This window comes from Lepidochelys olivacea (genome assembly GCF_965140295.1).
Source record: "Lepidochelys olivacea isolate rLepOli2 genome assembly, chromosome: 22".
NCBI classification, from domain to species: Eukaryota; Metazoa; Chordata; order Testudines; family Cheloniidae; genus Lepidochelys; species Lepidochelys olivacea.
In genome coordinates, this window is record NC_140432.1 from 8,252,933 (window position 1) to 8,274,549 (window position 21,617).

The window sequence follows — 21,617 nt, forward strand, 5'->3', positions numbered from 1 at the left end:
TCTCTCCAGGCTGTTTTTCATGAGTCAGGGTTGCAGGACACTTCTTTTTTTTTTCTTTCCACACTCCTGGAGCAACCAGAACCTGTGAATTTCAGTAATTAGGTTTTTAGATTAATAAAAAAAGGGCAAGCAAAGAAAGAATAAAGGGAAAATTTCTATCCAGTGTGTTTCTTCTGCACTTATCTCCACTGCACTGAACCTCTGTTTCTGTGCAGATTCTCCACTGACTTGCACCTGGCACTGGCATTTACAAAGGGAGGGTAAACGGGCCCTGCCATTCTGACACCCACACTGGGCACAGATGTCAGCGGACACGCATTATGCGAGGTGGCAGAGAATCAGGCCTGACATTCCAAGAGAGTTAAAGGGGGCAGTACACAGAAAACATTAGGCTAATAGCTACACAGCTCACTCTGCCACCTGCCACCAGCCATCACTACCCAGTCCCCCTCCCTCCAGAACAGAAAGCCAAAAAAATATTTCTCCCTCGTCCCTATCAGCTGCCAACTCCCTACTTCTCCCATCTTGCTCACACCACACTGCCCCCACCAAAGGTCATAGCAACCTCCCCTGCACTCTGGGGCTGTCACCAGGCAGGCTCTGAATTGCTGGGTATTCTGATGCTTCAGTGCCGGGAGGGCAGGAGAGTTTGGTAAACGATGGCAGAGGAGAAGTTGGGTCCAGCTGCCCATAGCTGCAGTAACAGTATTTATCTTTTCCCCCTTTAGAAAGGGGGACACCTGGTGGCAGTAACATCTCTCTTTCATGTGCCTCCTTCTCCTGTATAGGAAGAACTCTGCTGAGGGAGCCAACTTGCCAGCACTGGGACTAGAACCCAGATCTAGACTCTCACTCTCTTCCTCTAACTACAAAGGCAGGTTGCCATCTTGACTCAGATGACTGGTCAATCACCACCACCCATGCTATAGTGAAGCAGTAGACGTGGCTCCATCAACAAACTCTGGCTGCTTTTTTTGGAATACTGATTTTGGTTGATTTATGTAGCTTTGATACAAGGGATAAGAGAAATTCCCTGCTGGGAATTGCAGAACTGGCTGCCATACAGTGGAAGCAGAAATCCGCTGCCTCATTTATTTGTCTTTCTTCTTCCTTCCCACCCACCCTTAATACTTTTATATATTGAAAAACTGAAACCACTTTGCTCAGCCTTAAGCTTTGTCTTTCCCAGGACACTCTTAATTGTATCTCTGTACCTCTTCCCATTTGCAGATGCATAAGATTAAAGACAGAACTGTAGTAGATTTGGTTAGGTTTTAATAAGATTTGCTAAGGATACTGCAGAGAGCGCATATCATGGAGAATGTTGCTACTGTTTCTCTTTCATATACTGAAGGCAGCTCTCCACAGGAAACTCTTTCTCTTCCCTGAGTTTGAAGATGGAATTTTTGGTTTTCAATAGAAGAAATAGTTTCCATTAAAGAAAGCAATATCTACTTTATAATCTTAATGTTCGGTGAAGACGATGTTACATTGTAACCTGACAGGAGTGACTGGCGCTCATATCATCATCTGTTTATAATTAGTCAAGAAAAGATTTGGACAAAGACCATGGGCCTTTTAGAAGCGATCTAAGAAACTAGATTTTCAAAAGTGATGAGTGGTTTTGGGTTGCCTTCAAGGGCATCTGATTTGCCGTGGGTTGGTGTTTGACATTTTCTGTAAACCAGCCGCTTCAAAATCTCTTCAGTTGAGCCCCCAAAAATTGAGGCACCAGAAATCACTAGTCCCTTTTGAAAATGTCCAAATTGTCTTCACTGCTCATCCCTCTCTGCCTTGTATAAAAGGAGCCTAAAGAGCTTTTATTTAAAAAAAAAAAAGTAATGACCCAAATCAGTAACAAGGTATGTGCAAACTTACTACCAAGGGAAAGGGGCCATTCAAAGCAAGTAGTTCACCACTCCTGCTTCACTCAGTTAGCATTCTCTACAAATGAGGTAATGATAAAGGTGTTAAATAATTACTTCTCATTATTTAACCTTAAAAAAGGCATCAAAAAATACTACCAGAAGAAGGGAATGGCCCTACCAAAAAGCTTCTCTAATGCAGGATGCACTTGTGCCCAGCATTCTATGACTAGAAGACAAAGCTTTTCAATATGGTGTCAATGTTGCATAGTGTGCTATCATTCCTTTGTGTAATCTGAAAGCAGCACTGGTTTGGCAAAGCTATTTTCCCCATGTCTTAAATGTTGTTTCCTTTTACCCTGCCCTAGCCCAACCATGGCTGGAGATTCTAGGATCTTCATGAACCAGGACATGGAAATTGGAGTCACACCTATGGATCCCAAGAAGATTCCCAGACAGCCGCGGGACTATGTCCCTATCGCCACTGACCGAACCCGTCTCCTGGCAGCAGAAATGAAGAAGCCGCGCCAGCGTTACATGGAGAAGAGTGGCAAGTGCAATGTGCACCATGGAAATGTCCATGAAACCTACCGGTACCTTAGCGACCTCTTCACTACTCTGGTGGACCTCAAGTGGCGCTTTAACCTTCTTGTCTTTACCATGGTTTATACTGTCACATGGTTATTTTTTGGGTTCATTTGGTGGCTTATTGCCTACATCCGTGGAGATCTGGACCATCTTGAAGATGAGAACTGGATCCCCTGTGTTGAAAATCTCAGTGGATTTGTCTCCGCATTTCTGTTTTCCATCGAGACCGAGACCACAATTGGGTACGGCTACAGGGTTATCACTGAAAAATGCCCCGAGGGCATCATACTGCTCCTGGTTCAGGCTATTCTAGGCTCCATTGTCAATGCTTTCATGGTAGGGTGCATGTTTGTCAAAATCAGCCAACCAAAGAAGAGGGCCGAGACCCTCATGTTTTCCAACAATGCAGTGATTTCTATCAGGGATGAGAAGCTCTGTCTAATGTTCCGGGTCGGGGACCTCCGGAATTCCCACATTGTTGAGGCTTCCATTAGAGCCAAGCTGATCAAGTCCAAACAGACCAAAGAAGGGGAGTTTATCCCCTTGAACCAAACGGACATCAATGTGGGCTTTGATACAGGGGATGACAGGCTATTCCTGGTGTCACCACTCATCATCTCACACGAAATCAACGAGAAGAGCCCCTTCTGGGAGATGTCCCGTGCCCAGCTTGCGAAGGAGGAGTTTGAAATCGTGGTCATTTTGGAAGGAATGGTCGAAGCAACAGGTAAGGCTCTGCCAAAAATAACCAGCACAGAGCAAAATGACAATGCAGCTGGCATTAAAATGTCAACATTTGCCAATGACGCCTAAGCTAAGAATATGGGTCTTTGTCCCCTGCTCCTCCAAGGGGCTGGTCCATATAAATAAAATAAGCCTTACACAGCTTCTAAATACAAGAGGGGGTTCTGTGTGACATCACACTAAGCATGGGAAGGGGACCCAGTTTGGGGAGAAGTAAGAATGCCCATGTACTTTGTCCACAACTCAAAGCAAACCTGGACTTTCAATGTTCTGAAGTGTTTGGCTAAAGGGCCATCTCTGTTTCCCACCCAGAGGCAGCTGAAGGAGAGCTTCTGGGGCCCTCTACCCAACACTCCTTTCTTAACTGTGTGGTTGGCACCATGGCCTGGTGGTTAGGGTGATGGACTGGGTTTTAAGAGACCTGGGTTTGATTCCTGGCATTCTTCTGCTGGAGGCCATTAGCCAGAAGCTGGGAATCGGTGATAGGGGATGGAATACTTGATGATTACCTCTTCTGTTCATTCTCTCTGGGGCACCTGGCATTGGTCAGTGTTGGAAGAAAGGACAGTGCGCTGGATGGACCTTTGGTCTAACCAGTATGGCTATTCTTATGTTTTAGCTCAGGTAGTTGTGGCTGAGGCATTTAGTTCTGTAAGTCCTGGGTTCAGCCCCAACTGTTGTCATAGTTCTGTCTTGTATTTAAAATAGGCTATGCTTGGGCTATTTTAGATATCTGTTGTTACTACTGTTACTACTGGATGATCCCTGTACGTCCAGTCACCACTCTGATGAAGGATGAGAAGGGTAGATATTTGTTACACTTTACATTTTCACCAGCTGGGCTAAACTAAATGTGTCAGAAACATAGCAGCTTTCTTGTTTGTGTCAAGCATAATCATTAGGTGAGTTGGAACAATAGGTGCAGACCTGGAGTTAAATGGGGATTATTATGTTCTAGTCTGCAATAGCCTCCCAAGAGAACTGGTGGGAGCTTTGTTGCCTAGGTCATTTTAAGCCAGACTGAGCAAAGCACAGGGGGATATGCTGTAGGAAACAATCAACTCTGCACTAGCCAGAAGTGACCTAATTAGAGAGGGGGTCCAACAGCCACTAAGTCCTGATTTTGAACACTCCCATGTTCAGCCTGTTTTGGATCTGGGGGTTTGGTTGGGGACCTCATCTTTCAACTTTATGGGTCTTTTTCCATCTCTTGTGTCTTTTAAACTATTTAAAACCAAGAATTCTGGTAGAATCTCTGGTTGCGATATGGGACAGAACTGGCCAAAAACTGGATTGAGGGTCAGTAGTCTAAAATGGCACTCATAATGAATATGAATTTGTATTTACTTTATTTGCATGTATGTAGTATATTTCATGACACATTATAGGTACATGATAAAAGATACTTGACCTCTTCACAAACCTCTTTACAATTATGCAGAAAATACGTCTCACTGAGGATCAGAGAGAGAGAGAGAATATGTACAGATCATTTCCTCCCTACTACAGTACAACCACCTCTAGGTGGAATGTAGCAGCCATTAAACAGCACAGAACAGCACTATGTAACAGATAGGATGGGAGAGATATGGCTGGCTGAGCTTTCTTTCCACGCCAAAGCCTCATTGCACATGGATGTGTGGTGCCAAATCTGCAGCTAAAAGCAGTGCTGACTTTCTCAAGGGGAGTTTGAAGAGGGTGCAGGAAGACAGAGAACAGACAAGTGTTATGCAGTGTCATCGGGTGTCACCCGGTTTCAATCAATTGAGTCCCAGTGTCCTCCCATGGATAGGTGTTCCTGGCCAGTTCTTCCTAAAACTGGAATGCAAAAGTATTTGTAGCACAACATGAAATTATTCTGTTTCTTTCAATCCCTGTCTCACTTTCCAGCAAGTACGAGAAGGCAGATGCATAGGGGAGTCCTTTTAGATCAGGGGAGCTGGAAGCAGTCTCAACTCCTGGAACACAGGAAGTGACTACTTATTGGCTACTGTAACATCTGTTCCTGATTATTCCCTTTGCAACACTAAATATGCATGCACCCATTTTCTAGGGCACATTGTTTGTGTAGTGCTCTGTGTAAGGTGGAAAGCGTGTCTCTCTCACCAGCAGAAGTGGGTCCAACAAAAGACGTCACCTCACCCACCTTGTCTCTCTAACATCCTGGCACCGACACAGCTACAATACTGCAGATAAGTTCTCTCTATGTCATTTTCTTCCTACCTCACCTTAACAGCTGGCATCACGCTAAGCATGGAAGGGGGACCCGGTTTGGGGAGAAGAACTCCCGCGAGCTTTGTCAAAGCAAACTTAGACTTTCAACATTCTGAAGTGTTTGGTTAAAGGTCCATCTTCGTCTCCCACCCAGAAGGAGCTTGAGAAGAGCATCGGGGGCCCTCTACCCAATGCTCCCTTCTGAACTGTGTGGTTGGCACCATGGCCTAGTAGTTCACGTGGTGAATTGGGTTTTAAGAGACCTGGGTTTGATTCTCGGCATTCTTCCACTAGAGGCCTCCAGGCCCAGGTCTCAATTTCTGGCTGTTCTGCTGGCTCTCGGTGTAACCTTTGGTCCATAAAGTAACCTCTCTGGGACCCAGTATCAGATGGGGGAAATGCCTGCCTACCCCACCCCAGGGGTGCTCTGAGTATTAAAGTGCTGGATGAGTACTTGTGAAGGGCAGGGCAGTTCTTTCAATGCTCCCTGGAATAGGGTAGGGGTACCTGCAACCGTGCTCTCCTCAGTGTAGCCTGTAAGGGGGGGCACTACCCAGCCAGCAGCACGGGGCATTAAGAATTAAGTCCCAGCTGGGGAATTCAGAGTTGGCTCAGTGAGGCTGGGAAGCAAAGATGCACCTGAGCCCCTTAGAGTGTGGTTGGGCTAATATCAGGAGAGAGGAAGGCACTGTTATCTAGAAGCCAGGACCAAGCATTCTGGAGGAAGAAGAGCCCCCGCTAGTATTGTGCATTCATAGGAAGATCAGCCATTTTAAGTTTAAGGGGTTAAGCCGCAGGAGAAGACTGAGGCTGGTGACTGGGATGAGTTGGGGGGAGGGGTTAGCCCTGTACAGCTGGACTCTGAAATGCCAAAGAGGGCTTTTTAACTTAAGCTGAGCCCCCCTGCAAAGTTTCTCCCCCTGCCCCAATGTTATTATCATGTCTTACTGGTGGTGGTTGAATGGGATGCAGTTATTCAGGACTCTTAAAACAACCTTCAAGGGGACTAGGGGTGGAAAACCTAACTTTTATGAAATTTGCCCCCTCCCCCGGTGGCATTCAAGAGCCACTTCTGCTTCCCCCAGAGATGCCTGTTACCATAATTGTGTCAGGAATACTCAAATGGACAAATAAGCAGGTTTTTAACCAATAAAACGCTGATTAAATATGACTGCATTGTGCCTTAGAATCATAGACTATCAGGGTTGGAAGGGACCGCAGGAGGTCATCTAGTCCAACCCCCCGCTCAAAGCAGGGCCAATCTCCAATTTTTGCCCCAGATCCCTAAATGGCCCCCTCAAGGATTGAACTCACAACCCTGGGTTTAGCAGGCCAATGCTCAAACCACTGAGCAAATCCCTCCTCCCCATGACACTGTCTTGACCCTGCCAAATCTCTGAGCACAGACAGTCCCAAAGATGGGAGAGCCCTGGCTGCCTATTTCAGAGTGTGCTTTAGCACAGATGCAAGCAACCCGTTGGTAAAAATTGGCAGAGCTACGTTCCAACCTTCCCACTCAATCCACTGCAAATGAGTTTGATTATTTTCCGTTTATGGTGATCATGCCGTTCACCACCAGGGGGCTCCATAATTCTCTAGAACAGGGGTTCTCAACCCATGGGTCGGGACCCAAAATTGGGTCACCAGAATGTTTCAAAGGGGCATGTGGCAGCTTCTGTCCCACGGGGCTGGCTGGGCTCGCCTCCCTGCTCCAGGACCTGCAACCTCTTGGGTCCCAGCACCACTCAAGTTTGGCCCAGCCGTCATAATGATGGGAGCGCTGGGTAGGCCAAATTTGAGTGAGTGGCTCTGCAACATCATCAACCAGGTCACAGCTCCACTCACACAAATTTGGTCCAATCAGGGTGGCAGGGACCTGAGCAGCAGTGCAGCCCCAGAGATTGCACTGCCTGGATTGGAGAGCCAAGCCCAGTCAGCCCCACAGCACAGGAGCTGCAGGAGCCACCATTGTGGGGTGAGTGGCAGGCAGGATGCAAGCCCCCGCTTTCCCCCCCACACACACACACAGGTGACAGGACCTGACCAAAATCACACCAGGGCTTCCAACTCCAGACTATTTGCTAGGTCACGACAGGCCATAAACATTTACAAATAGGTTCTGAACCCCCAAAAGGTTGAGAATCCCTGCCCTAGAAGGTTTTACTCCAAGAACTCACAGCAAGAGTTACCTACCGGGGCAGACTTTGCTGCAACAGGGCCTAGAGGAAGGTGATCCCTCAAACCGCTGGGTCCCAGACCATCCCCAGCTTTCAAAATTATCAGCCACACCTCAGAAGCAAACAGGATGCCAGGACAAAGACAAGCACCGGTGGTGCCCCCAGCTTCTTTCCTTGGTCTTCAGGTGGGTGGAGGCCCTCAGCAATCGCTGCAGCTTTCAAGCAGAGTTTGAGGGTAGTCCTGAACAGATTACATGGCAGCAGTGTAACCTATTTGCAATGCGTGCAAGGGCTAATGTAGCATTACTAGGGAGTATTCTTTAACCAGAGGTCTATTGTAGAGATGGGTCAATATGCAGATCTGGATGCGAACATTACCAAAGCTCATGAGAGTTGGAATGACAGATTCTGTTTAGGGACCATATCTAGTGTACTGGGCTGCTGTGTAGTGTGTTGGTTGTGTGTCTTGTTGGTATAAGAGTGCTGTAGAATAACACCATGTTATAGCTACTAGCAATCCATGCCCAATTTTCCATTCATTTACAGCAGTGTAAATCAGGAGTCACTCTACTGATGTCAATACAGTTACAGGAGTGTAAAACAAAAGGCAAATCAGGGCCTCGCCTAGACTGTGAGGCTCTTAATACACACTTGGGCATTATAAAAAAAAAACAGCATTTCAGGGAGTTATACAGGAGAGAGATTGATAATGGAATTTTATTTGGTAGCCCTGGGTTGGCTGATATCAAAGAGAGCCCTGCACTGAGGTTGGAGGTTAATACCTAGAAGTACCTTTGTGGCCCAAGGCCCATTTCACCATCACAGACTAGCACCATCAAGTCCTGCTTGAATAGATACTCTGTGGCTTTAGACTGTACTTCCTCTGACCAAAAGGCTCAGCCACTGCTAATGATGTGCAAAAGGAAGTCATCACCAGCAACAACCTCAAAATTAAAAGCATGGCAGAGGAATTGGATTGCTTTACAAATGGACTCCTCTCCCAGTGGAATTGCCCAGACCTGAGTGTAATGACATTAAGGAGCCTGGATCTATGGAAATTAATTACTCCAGTCTCAGGAGACAGTGTTGTATCTGCTGTTAAACCCAAAAGATGTAACTGGAAGAGCTCTTCCCATTGGCTCTAGGGCTGGGTGGACGTCAGACTGTACCAAGGTTTGACTAAAACATTCAGAATCCAGGTGGCTTTCTGTATGGCTCATGTGTAGAGTGGTGGGGAGACATCTCACCAGAACAGGGTGTCCTGCAATGCAGCATGTATCTCTAGTTTGGGGCCTTTACTAAAACTGCCCAGGAATGGTCATCCTTGTGATTTTTGTGAGATGAACTCCTGTTGTTAGGAACTGAATGAAGGTCCTCAATTTAGAATATTGCATAGACAAATGAACAATACTTGGTCCCTGTTAATGAAGCTGGATCCCTTTTTTTTTTTTCTGGATATGTGAATTATTTCCTGACACGCTGCTGACTGCTAGGTCCAATATTTATACAGGTGGCCTGATATTTGGAGATGAGGCTAGAACTTGTCAGTGGTAGATAGGATGATGTTGGAGAGACCAGACCTAATGAAATGAACACTGCAGACAGGCATATTAATAATCATTTTACTTTTGGTTTACACAAAACTTATTCAGTACAAAATTGCTCCAGTTAGACTACATGGAAAGAGCTGCTAGTCCTCATTTCTACAGTCACATTTCAGAGAACTATAAAAATGGCACCATGGGGCTCGATGGTTATCTTTAGTCAATCACTGGAGAGCAATTCACTCCATTTCCAAGGAGCAAAAAATATTGGTTGGGATTTTTTAAAAAACTAAGGAATTTAGAGACACGGCTCCTACTGAAAGTCCATGGGAGCAGAGGACCAAATTTTAAAGGTATTTAGGTGCCTGAAGAAGCAGTTAAAGACCCAGTAGGATTTTCAAAAGCACATAGGCACCTAACTCCTATTGATTTCAGTGGGCAATAGGTGCCCAGTGGGATTTTCAAAAGTGCCTATCTGCATCTTAAGCACCCAAATACTTCTGAGGATCTGGGCCTGAGCATGTACCATCCTGAGCCTGCTTTTAAAATCCCACCCCATTATTTCTAACTGCCAGTGCTACCAACTCAATCTGGGATCCGAGAGCAATGCTGGGTTCTTTCCTTCTCACACATGGCTGTCAGCACGAGAATTGCAGCAGGCCAAATTGTGACCTCGTTATCACCTGTGTTATTCTGTTAGCCTGCAGGAGGGGGGGCACAGATGTAGCTAACTGGAACTAAACCGTTCTGTTGATAATGCAAAAGAAGGAATAGACTGCAGCTCACTCTCCCAGAACTGGGTTGGCTCTGCATTGGTTGTCATGGGTACAAATTAGTAGAAACTCACTTTAATCCCTGCAAGACAGACGGTAGTGGGTGAGATAATATATTTTATTGGACCAATGTCTCTTGGTGAAAGAGACAAGCTTTCTGGCTGCACCAAACTCTTCTTCAGGTCACTGCAGTCACCAACATATCTGAATATACACCTACCTGGTGAGGAAGAAGGTAATATTAGTTCCAGTCATTTTTTCAAAGCATTTCAGGACAGATTTTCAAAGATATTTAGGTGCCTAAAGATGCCCATGGGCACCTAGTGGGATTTTCAACCACCCCGAAGCAGGTTAGGTGCCTCCCTGCCATTGAAAGTCAATGAGACTTAGGTACCTAAGATGATTTTGTGAGATGATTTTGAAAATCCCAGTAGGTGCCTAGCTGAAATTTTAAGATCCTAAATACCTTTGACAATCAGGCCCTTCAAGCCTGACCACTGTACCGTATAAATGGCTAGAGGTATAAGCACATAACTAGAACTGGGCAAAAAATAGTGAATATTTTTTCATTAACATTTTTGGGGGAAATTGTTTATTGCAATTTCCAAAAGTTTCAACCAGCTGTAGGGGAAAAAATTAACCAGTAATTCCCGCTCACCCTCCAGTTTTCATCCCTGCCTGCCCCATTTCCATCAGACACACTCCCTTGTTGTAGCATTAGTCCTACCTAAAGCAGCATCCTGTAGAAGCTATAAATCAGTACATATGCCTTGGCACTATTGGCTGCGCAGCTTTGAAAACACCAGAGAAAGGCTCAGTTCCGGGCAGACCTGTGTTGATTATTCCCTGAGTGAAATGACTACAGCAGGGGCTAAATCAATAGAGGTGACAAACATTCCAGCAGCCAGTGCTGCTTTTATGGGCATCTTGAATCACTTACAGTGCCAGCTTAATGAATTGGGCACAGCAATGACTTTAGGGAATTAATTCTCCCTTGCCTTATCTTCAAGGGACACTCTTCAAGATTGGTTGCTCCAAATTTGACTTGCAAGAGAAGAAAATGGGAAGGAATCTGTTTGTAAAGTCCATACAATTTTGCTTTCAATGCTCTTTCTTTCTTTCTCTCTTCCCCACCCCAGGGCAACAAAAATCCAAAGCCGGTAGCCCCAGTCCACTGACAGAATTAGGCTGGCCTGTTGTGTGCAATAAACATGGATGTGCCACTAACCTCTTCATTGCTTAATAGAAGAGAGAGAGAGTATGAAGCAATGCTGCCAGAGACTAAAGAGTAGTTGAAAGCCAATCCCCCACGTGCACTCAGATTCATCGGGGTTGGGAGATGAACGACTTGGCTGATTCAATTAGCGAACATTAGAGAGCCTAGCTTTTTCCCCTGAAGCCATCATTCCCTATGATGAAGGAGTCTGCATATCTTATAAGTCTCTCTGGATGAGTCTTGCTTCCCTCACATCTTTTATCCTCCTCTCCGCCTTCGCTGACAATTAACCAAAGATTGATTTATCAATATAGCTACATGCAAACCTCATTCTGTGCTTACCAGTCTTCTTCTTCTTAGCATATGTGCAATGTGCCTCAGGTGGCTTGTGACCAGGATTCATCTCCGAATTTGGTCCGCTGGTTGGATCATTAGCTTCTGCAGTCCAGGTATTGATGGGGAACGCAACATGAACGCTGATCCATGCCCCCTTGCCTACCAGTGCTGTTGCCTTAATGGGATGCTAGGTGATCACTGGGCATTCAGGAGGCATCAAGTCATCTTATTTCACCACTGGTGTTCACTGGTTTTCTTTGACTCCCCCCCACACTTATATTAAATAGACAGTTGGAGATAATAGAGCTGACTTGTTAATCCAGTGACGCAGTACAGTATTAGCACACAGTTTCAAAAGGACAGAACTATACTTAGACATCGTTGGAAGGAAGATGGTCTAATAGTTAGAGCAACTGGCTGTGAGTCAGGACTCCTTGGTTCTATTCCTCATGTTGTCACTGTGTGACCTTGAGAAAATCACACCCTTTCTACACCCCAGTTCATCCATTTTTTAAAAGGATAGAATAATATTCCCCTCCTGCCAAGGTAGAACGATGTGAAATAATCACAATGAAGCTTGAAATTTGAGGGATTTGTATTTCAGTCTGATGTCCTGAAATTAATCAAACTTTGCATGCAAAACACAGTAAAATTAGTGCTAGCTTGTTGGTTGGTTGGTTTTGCTTATCCATAGGCTCATTTTCATTCTTAAAAATGTGCATCAGTAAAAAGGGCATTATAGTACATTCCTCTCAGAAAGGGAGTATTGTGATGTAAACTGATTCATATTTGTAAATGCCTTTGATATCCCTGGCTTCAAGGTGTGGGAATGAAGTAGTGAAACAGATTACCACTGACTTGCCCTGAAAAGAGTGGTCTTGCTGAACTATTTAAGGTGCTTGTTAAGGGCTTTCCCTATACCCTTCCCCTGGTCCTTGTAACACAGACAGAAAGCAGAAGACTGGAAGTCCTAAGTGCAGGCAATGCGATGTTTATTCAAGTTAGTTTCAAGCAAGCATATCCATAGTGCCCCAGAGCCTTTTTTCCCAGTGTTCCAGTTCCCACCTCCTTAGCAGGCATAATTATACCTGTCGTGCCCACCCTGGACCCCGCCCCTTACAATTTATGGTCATGTTCCGTTTTGGAAGGTTGTGAGTCAGGGGGCTTCGGTACCACCTCTTTTGTATCCCATGGGAGGGGTAAGGAGTGATGTTGTGCTTCAGTCAGGGACAGGCCTTTCTTTGGCTTTTAGTGTTTCTTATACCTTCCCCCCGCATCCCCTCGCCCCTCCTGACCTTGGCTCAAGATAGGAGTCAAGGCAGTCATATATTAAACTCCCACCAAAACCAGCAACACTTGAGTTCTGTCTCTTATCTTTTCTCATACTAACAAACCCATCTGGCTGGGCAGAAGCAACACACAGTGTCTTTGTTCTTTGTTCACACCTATTAATAAGAATATAAAAATATTAAAAATTAAATGGGCAAACAAGACCCAAAATTCTATCTCAGGCAAATATACAGGCCTGACTACTACATCCTCATCATCACTAACATGCCTAACAGTGCTTATAGGGCTCCCTTTACCATAGTATCTGAGCATCTCCCCATCTTTAAAATACATCCAATACCACTAGGAGGTAGGATAGTATCATGAACCCCCTTTTACAGATGGGGAACTGAGAGCCTAAGGCCCAGATCCGCAAAGGTATTTAGGCACCTAACTTCCATTGATTTCAATGGGAGTAAGGTACCTAAATAAATGTTGACAATCTGGGCCTATGTGATTTACAGGGTCATGGAAGTGACATCTGTGACAGAGCAGAGGATTAAACCCAGGTCTCTCACCTAACCCCTAGCCCATCCTCGCTCTCTCACAGAGCAACACATGTCAGTGCCATTGAAATTTCAGTTCATTTGTTCCTCTGACAAATCCAAGGGTCTGATCTTAGAGGAGATATGTCAACCTTGTGCAACCGCTTCCTGAAACATAACAAGGCAAGAAATTATAGATTAAATGACATAGTAGAGCAATTAAATAAAGTGGAGTCATAATATAAAGAAGTGAATGTGGTCTCTCTCTCTCTCTCTCTCTCTCTCTTTCTTTATAACCTGTTTAGTTTGCCAAGTTTGCTATCTCTTTAAACTTTTTTGCATATTCCATTTCATTGCCTACATTAGACCCTTACCTCTTTTGACTTTCCAACACCCAGGAGCATTCCCACGCCTGGAGAACATTCAGAAAAATTAAAATTTCAGTCTTCCCCTCTGGCATGAAAATCAAAGCGAATCAAGTATGGACGTGTCCTCCTCCTCCGAAGATGCGCAGAAATAATTGGGGGACCATGCTCCCACCTTCTAATATTCCTTTTGAAGTCAGAGGAACAATATTGGTTTTGTCATAGGCCAGGGTGTTCCTTGGACTAATTAGTGTAAATGGCCCAGCACTTTCCACAACCATTTGAGCAATACTTCAGCATCTTTGACGCTAATTTAAGGACGTGTATTTCTTAATTAGAATAATAGGATTTTAAATATTGATAACTATTCCCTGCCACCCTAGCTAGTCATCAGTGTCCATTTCAACACTATCTTCTTTCTCCATGCTTTGTAGGTGAAATTCACCTCTGAGGACTTAAGTGGCACATTGGCCTTGCGCTAGCCCTCTGATCAGGGGTGAGTTTCACTCTGCATATGTGGAAAAAGACTTTGTCATTAATTCGCTGTACAGGAAAAAGAGAGGAATGGACATAGCTGGGAAATTCATTCAGCATGTGTGCGGGGGGGGGGGGGGCAGGAATTACCAGTAATGCCTGGGTCTTCATTGTAAAAAGAGCCCATCTAGTATCGCAAGCGTAGAATTAGCATCCATGTGACAGCAGATAACATTTTAGAGCTCAGTGTGATGCTCTGTACCTCGGGGGAACACCCAGCACCCCCATGTTCATCCTTGTAAAATGATTGTGTGGTATACAATGCAAAATTTTTCATGTCGGGTGTCTTTGGAAGGCTCGTGATGCACTGAGCATTGTTGTTACAGTTATGTTATAGTAAGTTATAGGTTATAATTTCATGTATGTAGTTATGAGGCTGAAAATGTGTCCTCATGGCTTAAAATAAACCCAGGCAAAAACTCTCCAAGAGCTGAGACGCAATTCACACCTCATCAGGACATGTATGGGACAAACCCAGCCCAGCCTCATGGAAACAAAGGACGCTGGCCTAGGCAGCAACAAAAGAATCTGCTGGACTCTTGAGGGAGTCACCCCCACTTCCTTTGGTCAGTTTGGAACTGCAATGAGGTAATGCTCACTTGACTCTGAAGTGGGGGGGGAAGCCAAGAGGGAAGAAAGACCATAATAAAAGAAAGAGATGTTTGCCTTGCTCTTCCTCTCTCTTCCACCTACATCTAGAGACACCACAGCAAGCGACTGAAGCGCTGATCAAAGGGGAGAGCCTGGCTGAAGAGCAACCAGCCAGCCTGTGGTGAGAAGAATCTAAGTTTGTAAGGGCATTGAAAGTGTTAAGATCATCTTAGAATGTGTTTTGCTTTTATTTCATTTGACCAAACCTGACTTGTTATGCTTTGACTTATAATCACTTAAAATCTATCTTTATAATTAATAAATTTGTTTGTTTATTCTATCTGAAGCAATATGTTTGGTTTGAAGTGTGTCAGAGGCTCCCCTTGGCATAACAAGCTTGGTACATATCAATTTCTTTGTTAAATTGACGAATTTATATAAGCTTGCAGCTTGCAACAGGCATAACTGGACACTGCAAGACGGAGGTTCCTAGGGTTGTGTCTGGGACCGGAGATATTAGCTAGTGTCATTCAGTTGCACAATCCAAGGAGCAGCTTACATGCCAGAGGCTGTGCATGAACAGCCCAGGAGTGGGGGTTCTCATGACACAGCAGGGTAAGGCTGGCTCCCACAGTCAAGGAATGGAGTGACCTAGCAGATCACCGGTCCAGATAACACCAGAGGGGAACGTCACACTCAGCTCTATGGCATTTAAATAAAAAAAGTTAATTTTATGCTGGTGAAAAATGTTGGTTTGACAGCCCTAGAGGCTGGATGTTTATATCCACTGAACAGGTCTAGCCAGGTGGCAGTAGTGAAAGTTTTCCCTACTATCATCCTGCTGATGTGCTTTAAATTAAACTTCTTAATCTAGGGTACTGCTAGTTAATTCTCCATGATTCATTCAATATTTGTCCTCTGTAATGAAATTGCCTACAAGGTTGCTAGCTGTGATGGTATGTTTGATACAGGCATCTGTGTCCTCCAACAGCTAGACTAAGACCATCAACTAATCCGTAGCCAACCTAATGCCCATGAGATAGTAGCAACATAGGCTGTTGCTGAATGGGGCTAGATTTGAACTGTGACCTAATAATTATATAAAAGCCTGTCACTCATGTGCAATCTCCTGAAGAATTTTTCTTTTCTTAGCAATGTAACAGAGCCAGAGGCTTCTATTTTAGCTGCATAATCAGTGGCATTGCAATCAGTGAAAGGTTCTGAAGTCTGCAGCTCCCATTGAGTACCTAGTGGGAAAAAACAGACTTCTTTCTGAGGGGGACATCAAGATTCCCTTTCTTCTCTGCATATTAACATTCTCCCATCTTTGAAATAGTGTGATCAGCTTGATTCTGACTGATTTTGATGTCAAGAAAGTGTCTTCTTGGTACAGTTCCCTGACACCTATTTTACACACCAATTGCTTCTCTGTGACTTTCCCTGCTTTTGAATGTAATAAAAGAAACCTGTCTTCATTCATTTATTGGAAACCAGAAATCCAGCAGTTTATAAAACAAAGCATGTATGGCTGCCCCAAGCAGGAACATTCTTGACTCCTGACATTAATACTCTGAAGTCAGACTCCAGCCCAATAGACTAAAACTTCACCTCTGAGGATTGAATTGCAGTACAGTGCACTTAAAAATTTAAACCTCCGTGAAAGTTTTATTACAAAACTTGAAACTGAGGAATATTCTTCTGGCTTCTAGCTTTGCTACAAGCCTGAGACAGAGCACAGCCTCTTTGTAAAGGTGATGCATCTGGGCCCAGTTTTATGCAAAATTTATTCAGGTTTCAACTTACTTTCAATTTTATTTGCACTGAAACTCAAGCTGGTGACTGCAGAGAGGCAAAAGATCCAAAGCTTACATGTGAAAAATCTGAAAGTTGAGGTTTTTCCATTTCATTTCAAATTTTCTAAAATCGACTGACTTTCCAGTTAAAAATTAAGCATACTTTTCTTTCATTTTAAAATAGGACCATTTGTGAACCATTTCCATGGAAACTATGGTCATATGTTCCAGAAAAATAAATAAGATTAGAAAGTATTTTTTTCTGAAACTTATTCCAGATGAAAATGGATTTTCCCGCATTTTGAATCTTTCATGCATTTGATCAAAGCTTTTTTTTTCATTAAAGTTTTCTCATTGAAATGAAATTTCTGGGTCACAAAATGCTCAAAATAAAAATAAAAAAGGGCAAAAAAATTACTTTCTCAAAGCTTTACGAGAAACTTCTTAAATCCAAAAGTTCATAATTACCCTCCATTTTGAGAAAAGGGCTAAGAAACTATGTCAGCACCAATGGCCTTCTGGGATTTTTCCCCCGAGGAATTCTGGAAGTTTGACACCTCCCACAATTCCTCTGCATGCTCAAAAGGCCTTTTGAAATCTCCCAAGAGCAAGTGCTTCAAGTAACTGTACTGGGGGCTATGGCGTATCTACTTAGAAAGCAGTGACACTTTAGAGGTGATGTACAACAATGGCAAAACGGCTGTGGACCTTGTCTTAGGTGAACACAGTGCATTGTGGGTAATCATGCCAGTGAAGGTTTAGGTCTTTTATTACAGATAAAGCCTGCTGATTTCTACTAATAACCACTGCAGAATTGGAAAGAGACTGGTCCAGCGAGCTACGCTGCCTATTGCAGAGTGCTGAACATTCAGAATCCTATTGCGGATTCTGAATGTTCGGCACGCACAGGGACGAGGACACATTGTGTGAGAGCGGAAAGCAGCTGCACCCCATTCTGTTAATGAAAATAAGGCTTATTGTTTTCAGCACCTCCACTGTTATCTTCTTTCAGCTGGAGGCAATAATTAGCTAGGGCCATTAATTAGCCGGGTTGGAGAGCAGCACTTAAGGGAACTTGCAGTCGGGACAATGCTGTTGTTTGCTGTGCGGTGTAGAGGTTGCCAGGCAGTCGGTCCCCATGCAATTAAATTCCGATGCACATGTGCAAATAAAAAAAAAAGAATATCTGAATGAGATTATGGAGTGATTGCAAGTTGTTTTATTGTGCTGGCTCTGTTCACACCGGGGGTTACAAAAAGCAGCTACTGCAGGAAGCCGGCCGTATGCAGTCCTTGGTCAATGACTGGTTTCCATTGTTCCTGTCTTAATTGAATACTTACAGCAGGACATAAATGTGATTGTTTCTGTGGAGCTCAGGATCAGGGTAAGGTATTCCCCCAAGTAAAGGAGCTATTCCAAGACCTTGATTGCAAGGCAGGAGTTCCTTTTATATGTCTGAGGCTGACTCTCTCTGGTGGTAAGAGGGGAACTCCCTTCTGATCTGATCATAAGCAAACTAGGGAAATGTAGTCTAGATGACAGGTGGGTGCACAACTGGTTAAAAGATCATACTCAAAGAGCAGTTATCCATGGTCAAACTAGGAAGACGTATCAAGGGGTGTCTCACAGAGGTCAGTCCTGGGTCTGGTACTATTCAATATTTTCATTAATGACTTGGATAATGGGAATGGAGAGTATGCTTATAAAACCAAGCTGGGAGGGGTTACAAGCACTTTGGAGGACAGGATTAGAATTTAAAACAATCTTGACAAATTGGAGAATTGGTCTGAATTCAACAAGACAAAATTCAGTAAAGACAAGTGCACAGTACTTCACTTAGGAAGGAAAAATCAAATGCACAACTACAAAATGGGGAATAACTGGCTAGGTGGTTGTACTGCTGAAAAGGATCTGGGGGTTATGGTGGATCACAATTTGAATATGAGTCAACAATGTGATGCAGTTGCAAAAAAGGCTAATATTCTGGGATCTATTAACATAGTGTTGTATGTAAGACATGGGAGGCAATTGTCCCGCTTTCCTCGGCATTGGTGAGGCCTCAGCTGGGACACTGTGTCCAGTTCTGGGCACCATGCTTCAGGAAAGGTGTGGACAAATGGGAGAGAGTCCGTGGGAGAGCAACAAAAATGATCAAAGGTTTATAAAACCTTACTTATGAGGAAAGGTTAAAAAAACTGAGCATGATTTGCCTTGAGAGAAGAACGTTGTGGGGGACCTGAGAACAGTCTTTAAATACAGTGAGGGCTGCTATGGAGAAGAAGTTGAGCGTTGTCCTCCCTATGTCCATTGAAGGCAGGACAAGAAGCAATGGGAGTCATCTGCAGCACACGTGATTTAAGTTAGATATTAGCAAAATCCTTCTAACTATAAGGGTAGCTAAGGTCTGGAATAGGCTTCCAAGGAAGGCTATGGCATCCCCATCATTGGAAGATTTTAAGAACAGGCTGGACAAACACCTACCAGGGACGGTCTAGGCTTACTTTGTCCGAGCTCAGCACAGGGAGCTGGACTAGATGACCTCTTGAGGTCCTTTAAGCCCTACATTTCTATGATTCAAAGAGCGCTGAGATTTTATTATAGAATACTTGGCATCTAGTCAGCAGTGGGAAAGCCAGGCTGGGAGATGGCTTATCCACTGATAGGGCCTAATTCTGCGAGGGGGAAAAATGCCCCTTTCTCCCACTACCATTTCTGGGCATTTGGAGCACTAAGCAGCTCAGCAGCAGTATTTAGGTACCTTAGCGGATTCTAGTTATGTCCAAGGAGGAGCATTGCTCATTTTAGATCAAATTTTAGCCCTCTAAGGCCCAGATTGTCAAGGGTATTGAGGTACCTAACTCCCACTGAAATCAAAATCCAGCATGAGACGCTAGATATGTAAAAGGCATCTTTGAGCCAGTCCTGCATCCCAAATATGTCCCACCAGGTTTTAAAATGGCTTGCAACAAAACCTCTCACTAAGGGATAAGGAGGGTAGGTAGAAGCTAGTGTTATCTGGTGGTGGGTGGGGACGGGGGAGTGACCCACATCTCTTGGAGAAAAGCAGGTGGGTACTCAGCAGCATGATAGGACCTGACATAAGTCTTCTGCTCTTCTACATAAGTCTTCTGCTTTTGTATGCCAACCTGGCATAAGGGAATGAATGTCAAGCACTGTCTATCCTGATGGTGCAGTGCCGTAGCATCTATGTCTGGGCACTCGTTGGCCTGCCCATAAGAAGCTTGTTACTAGAGATCTGCAGACTGTTCTGTATCCCCGTTCCTGAATGGTTGCCCAGATCTCAAACAGACCCTCTCCTCAAAGCTCAGAACAGTTGGGATAACTTTCCTCCTTCCTTATTTTATTTTTCACAGCAGCCTCTGCACTTCCTGGTTCCTGGCAGTTCAGGAAGCAGAAGTGCCAGAACGCTGTGACTAACACTGTACTTGTTGTTCCTGCCTGGAAGCAAGTAATTCCGGAAATCTCCTTGAAAAGAACTGTGTGAGAAATTTCCAGCCCTGTTTTGCAGCCCAAAGTGTTACATTTCTTCCCCCAAGCACAAAGAGCAGCCATACACCTACTGGCCTGAATGCCTTTTGTTTTAGGTTAAGGAAAGCAACAAGAAAGAACAAAAGTAAAGTCTCCAGGCAAGAGCTGTGTGTGTGACTCTCCAGGAGAGAGGGTGGAGGTGTGTGCATGCTCTCTAAAAGGTTACAGCAGCTGTGAAAACAAAATGTGCAGGCAGGCACCGTTACTACAAAGGAAGGCTATTCCAGTGGCTAGTACTAGCTCGGGAGACCCAGGTTCAGTTCTTGGCTCCACCACAGATTTCCTCTGTGGCCTCTGGCAAGTCAGTTAGCCTCTCTGTGCCACAGTTTCCCACTTATATGATAGTAACACTGCACCTCTTTCCTGCCAAGGAGGACTGTGAAGATAAATACATTAAAGACTGTGAGGTGCTCAGATAATATGGTAGTTAGGACCACATAAGTTCCTATGATACATTTCAAATGTAAAGGTGCAGTGTGCAGAAAATGAAGGCATCTTTGTCATAACTGTATCCACTGTGCAGATCAGGGTGCACCTCTGAAACCAGCCTCTACACTGATCCGCTAAGGTTTTCCCGCTGCTGGGTATTGCCAGCCACAGAGACAGTTTAAGATCGCTCTCTCTCTCTTTTTTTTTTTTAAACTGGCCAAATTTGTCCCTGATGTAACTAAGCTTTAACCTGACTGAATTCAGTGGAATTACACCAGCAATGAATTGGACCCTAAGAGTTTATACAGAAAAGGCAGGCCCTGTTGCAGTCAGAATTTCAGTTGTATAGGTCCATGACTGACCCCGTGGTTGCCATATGGTCTTTGAAGTATAGATCTGGAAACCAGGGAACGTAGTTTCATTTCCTGGCTCTGCCATTGACTTGCTGTCTGGCAAACTCACTTCACTTCTCCATGCCTCAGTTTCCACAGATCATAATGCTACTTGGGAGGGAAAGGGAATAGCTAATGTTTGCACAGCCCTTGAGGGGCCCAAATGGAAGTTACCAAGCATTACTGCTACTGTGGGGGGTGGGGGAGAGGTTGTCCCATTATAAAAGCCTAAGCCTGCATGGTAGGAGGTACTCACATCACTACTGCCATGGTGGTGCTCCCGTAGACTAGGGTATGGGGCATCCCCTGAGAAGACCCCCCTGGAAATGCCTGTGTTTGTGGAGCAAGTTGAGTCTCCCTCTGCCTATATTATCTGCCTGGAGGTACAAATCTTTCTCCCTCACTGCTAAACCCTGTGGTTGTGGGTACCTCTCTAGCTCCCTCATTTGCAGTCAGTTCCACCCTTCAGCACAGGGACTTAGTGTATATTCTACCCAGTGACCTTGCTCCTCTCTGGCTGCATTCCAGCCCAGGGGCTGAAACCAATCCATGGATGAAGGAAAAGAAAACCAGCGGGGAATACCCACAAAGAAAACAGAACGGATGGGGTCCTGATGGACAGGCACAGCTCAGTCATGTTAATGTGAATTCCACAGGCGCCTCCAAAGGAGAAGGACCCTTGAGGCTGTGAGA

General features: G+C 44.6%; 1 protein-coding gene across 1 annotated transcript in view; it reads left to right on the forward strand.

Annotated features, from left to right (window-relative positions):
* KCNJ5 (potassium inwardly rectifying channel subfamily J member 5) overlaps window positions 1-21,617 on the forward strand; it is a 45,113-nt gene that overhangs the window by 21,209 nt on the left and 2,287 nt on the right. Inside the window, exon 4 of the mRNA XM_084612029.1 lies at window positions 2,234-3,180. Coding sequence (XP_084468155.1) covers window positions 2,241-3,180 — 940 coding nt within the window. The 5' untranslated portion in view covers window positions 2,234-2,240. The remainder of the gene's footprint in view (window positions 1-2,233; window positions 3,181-21,617) is intronic.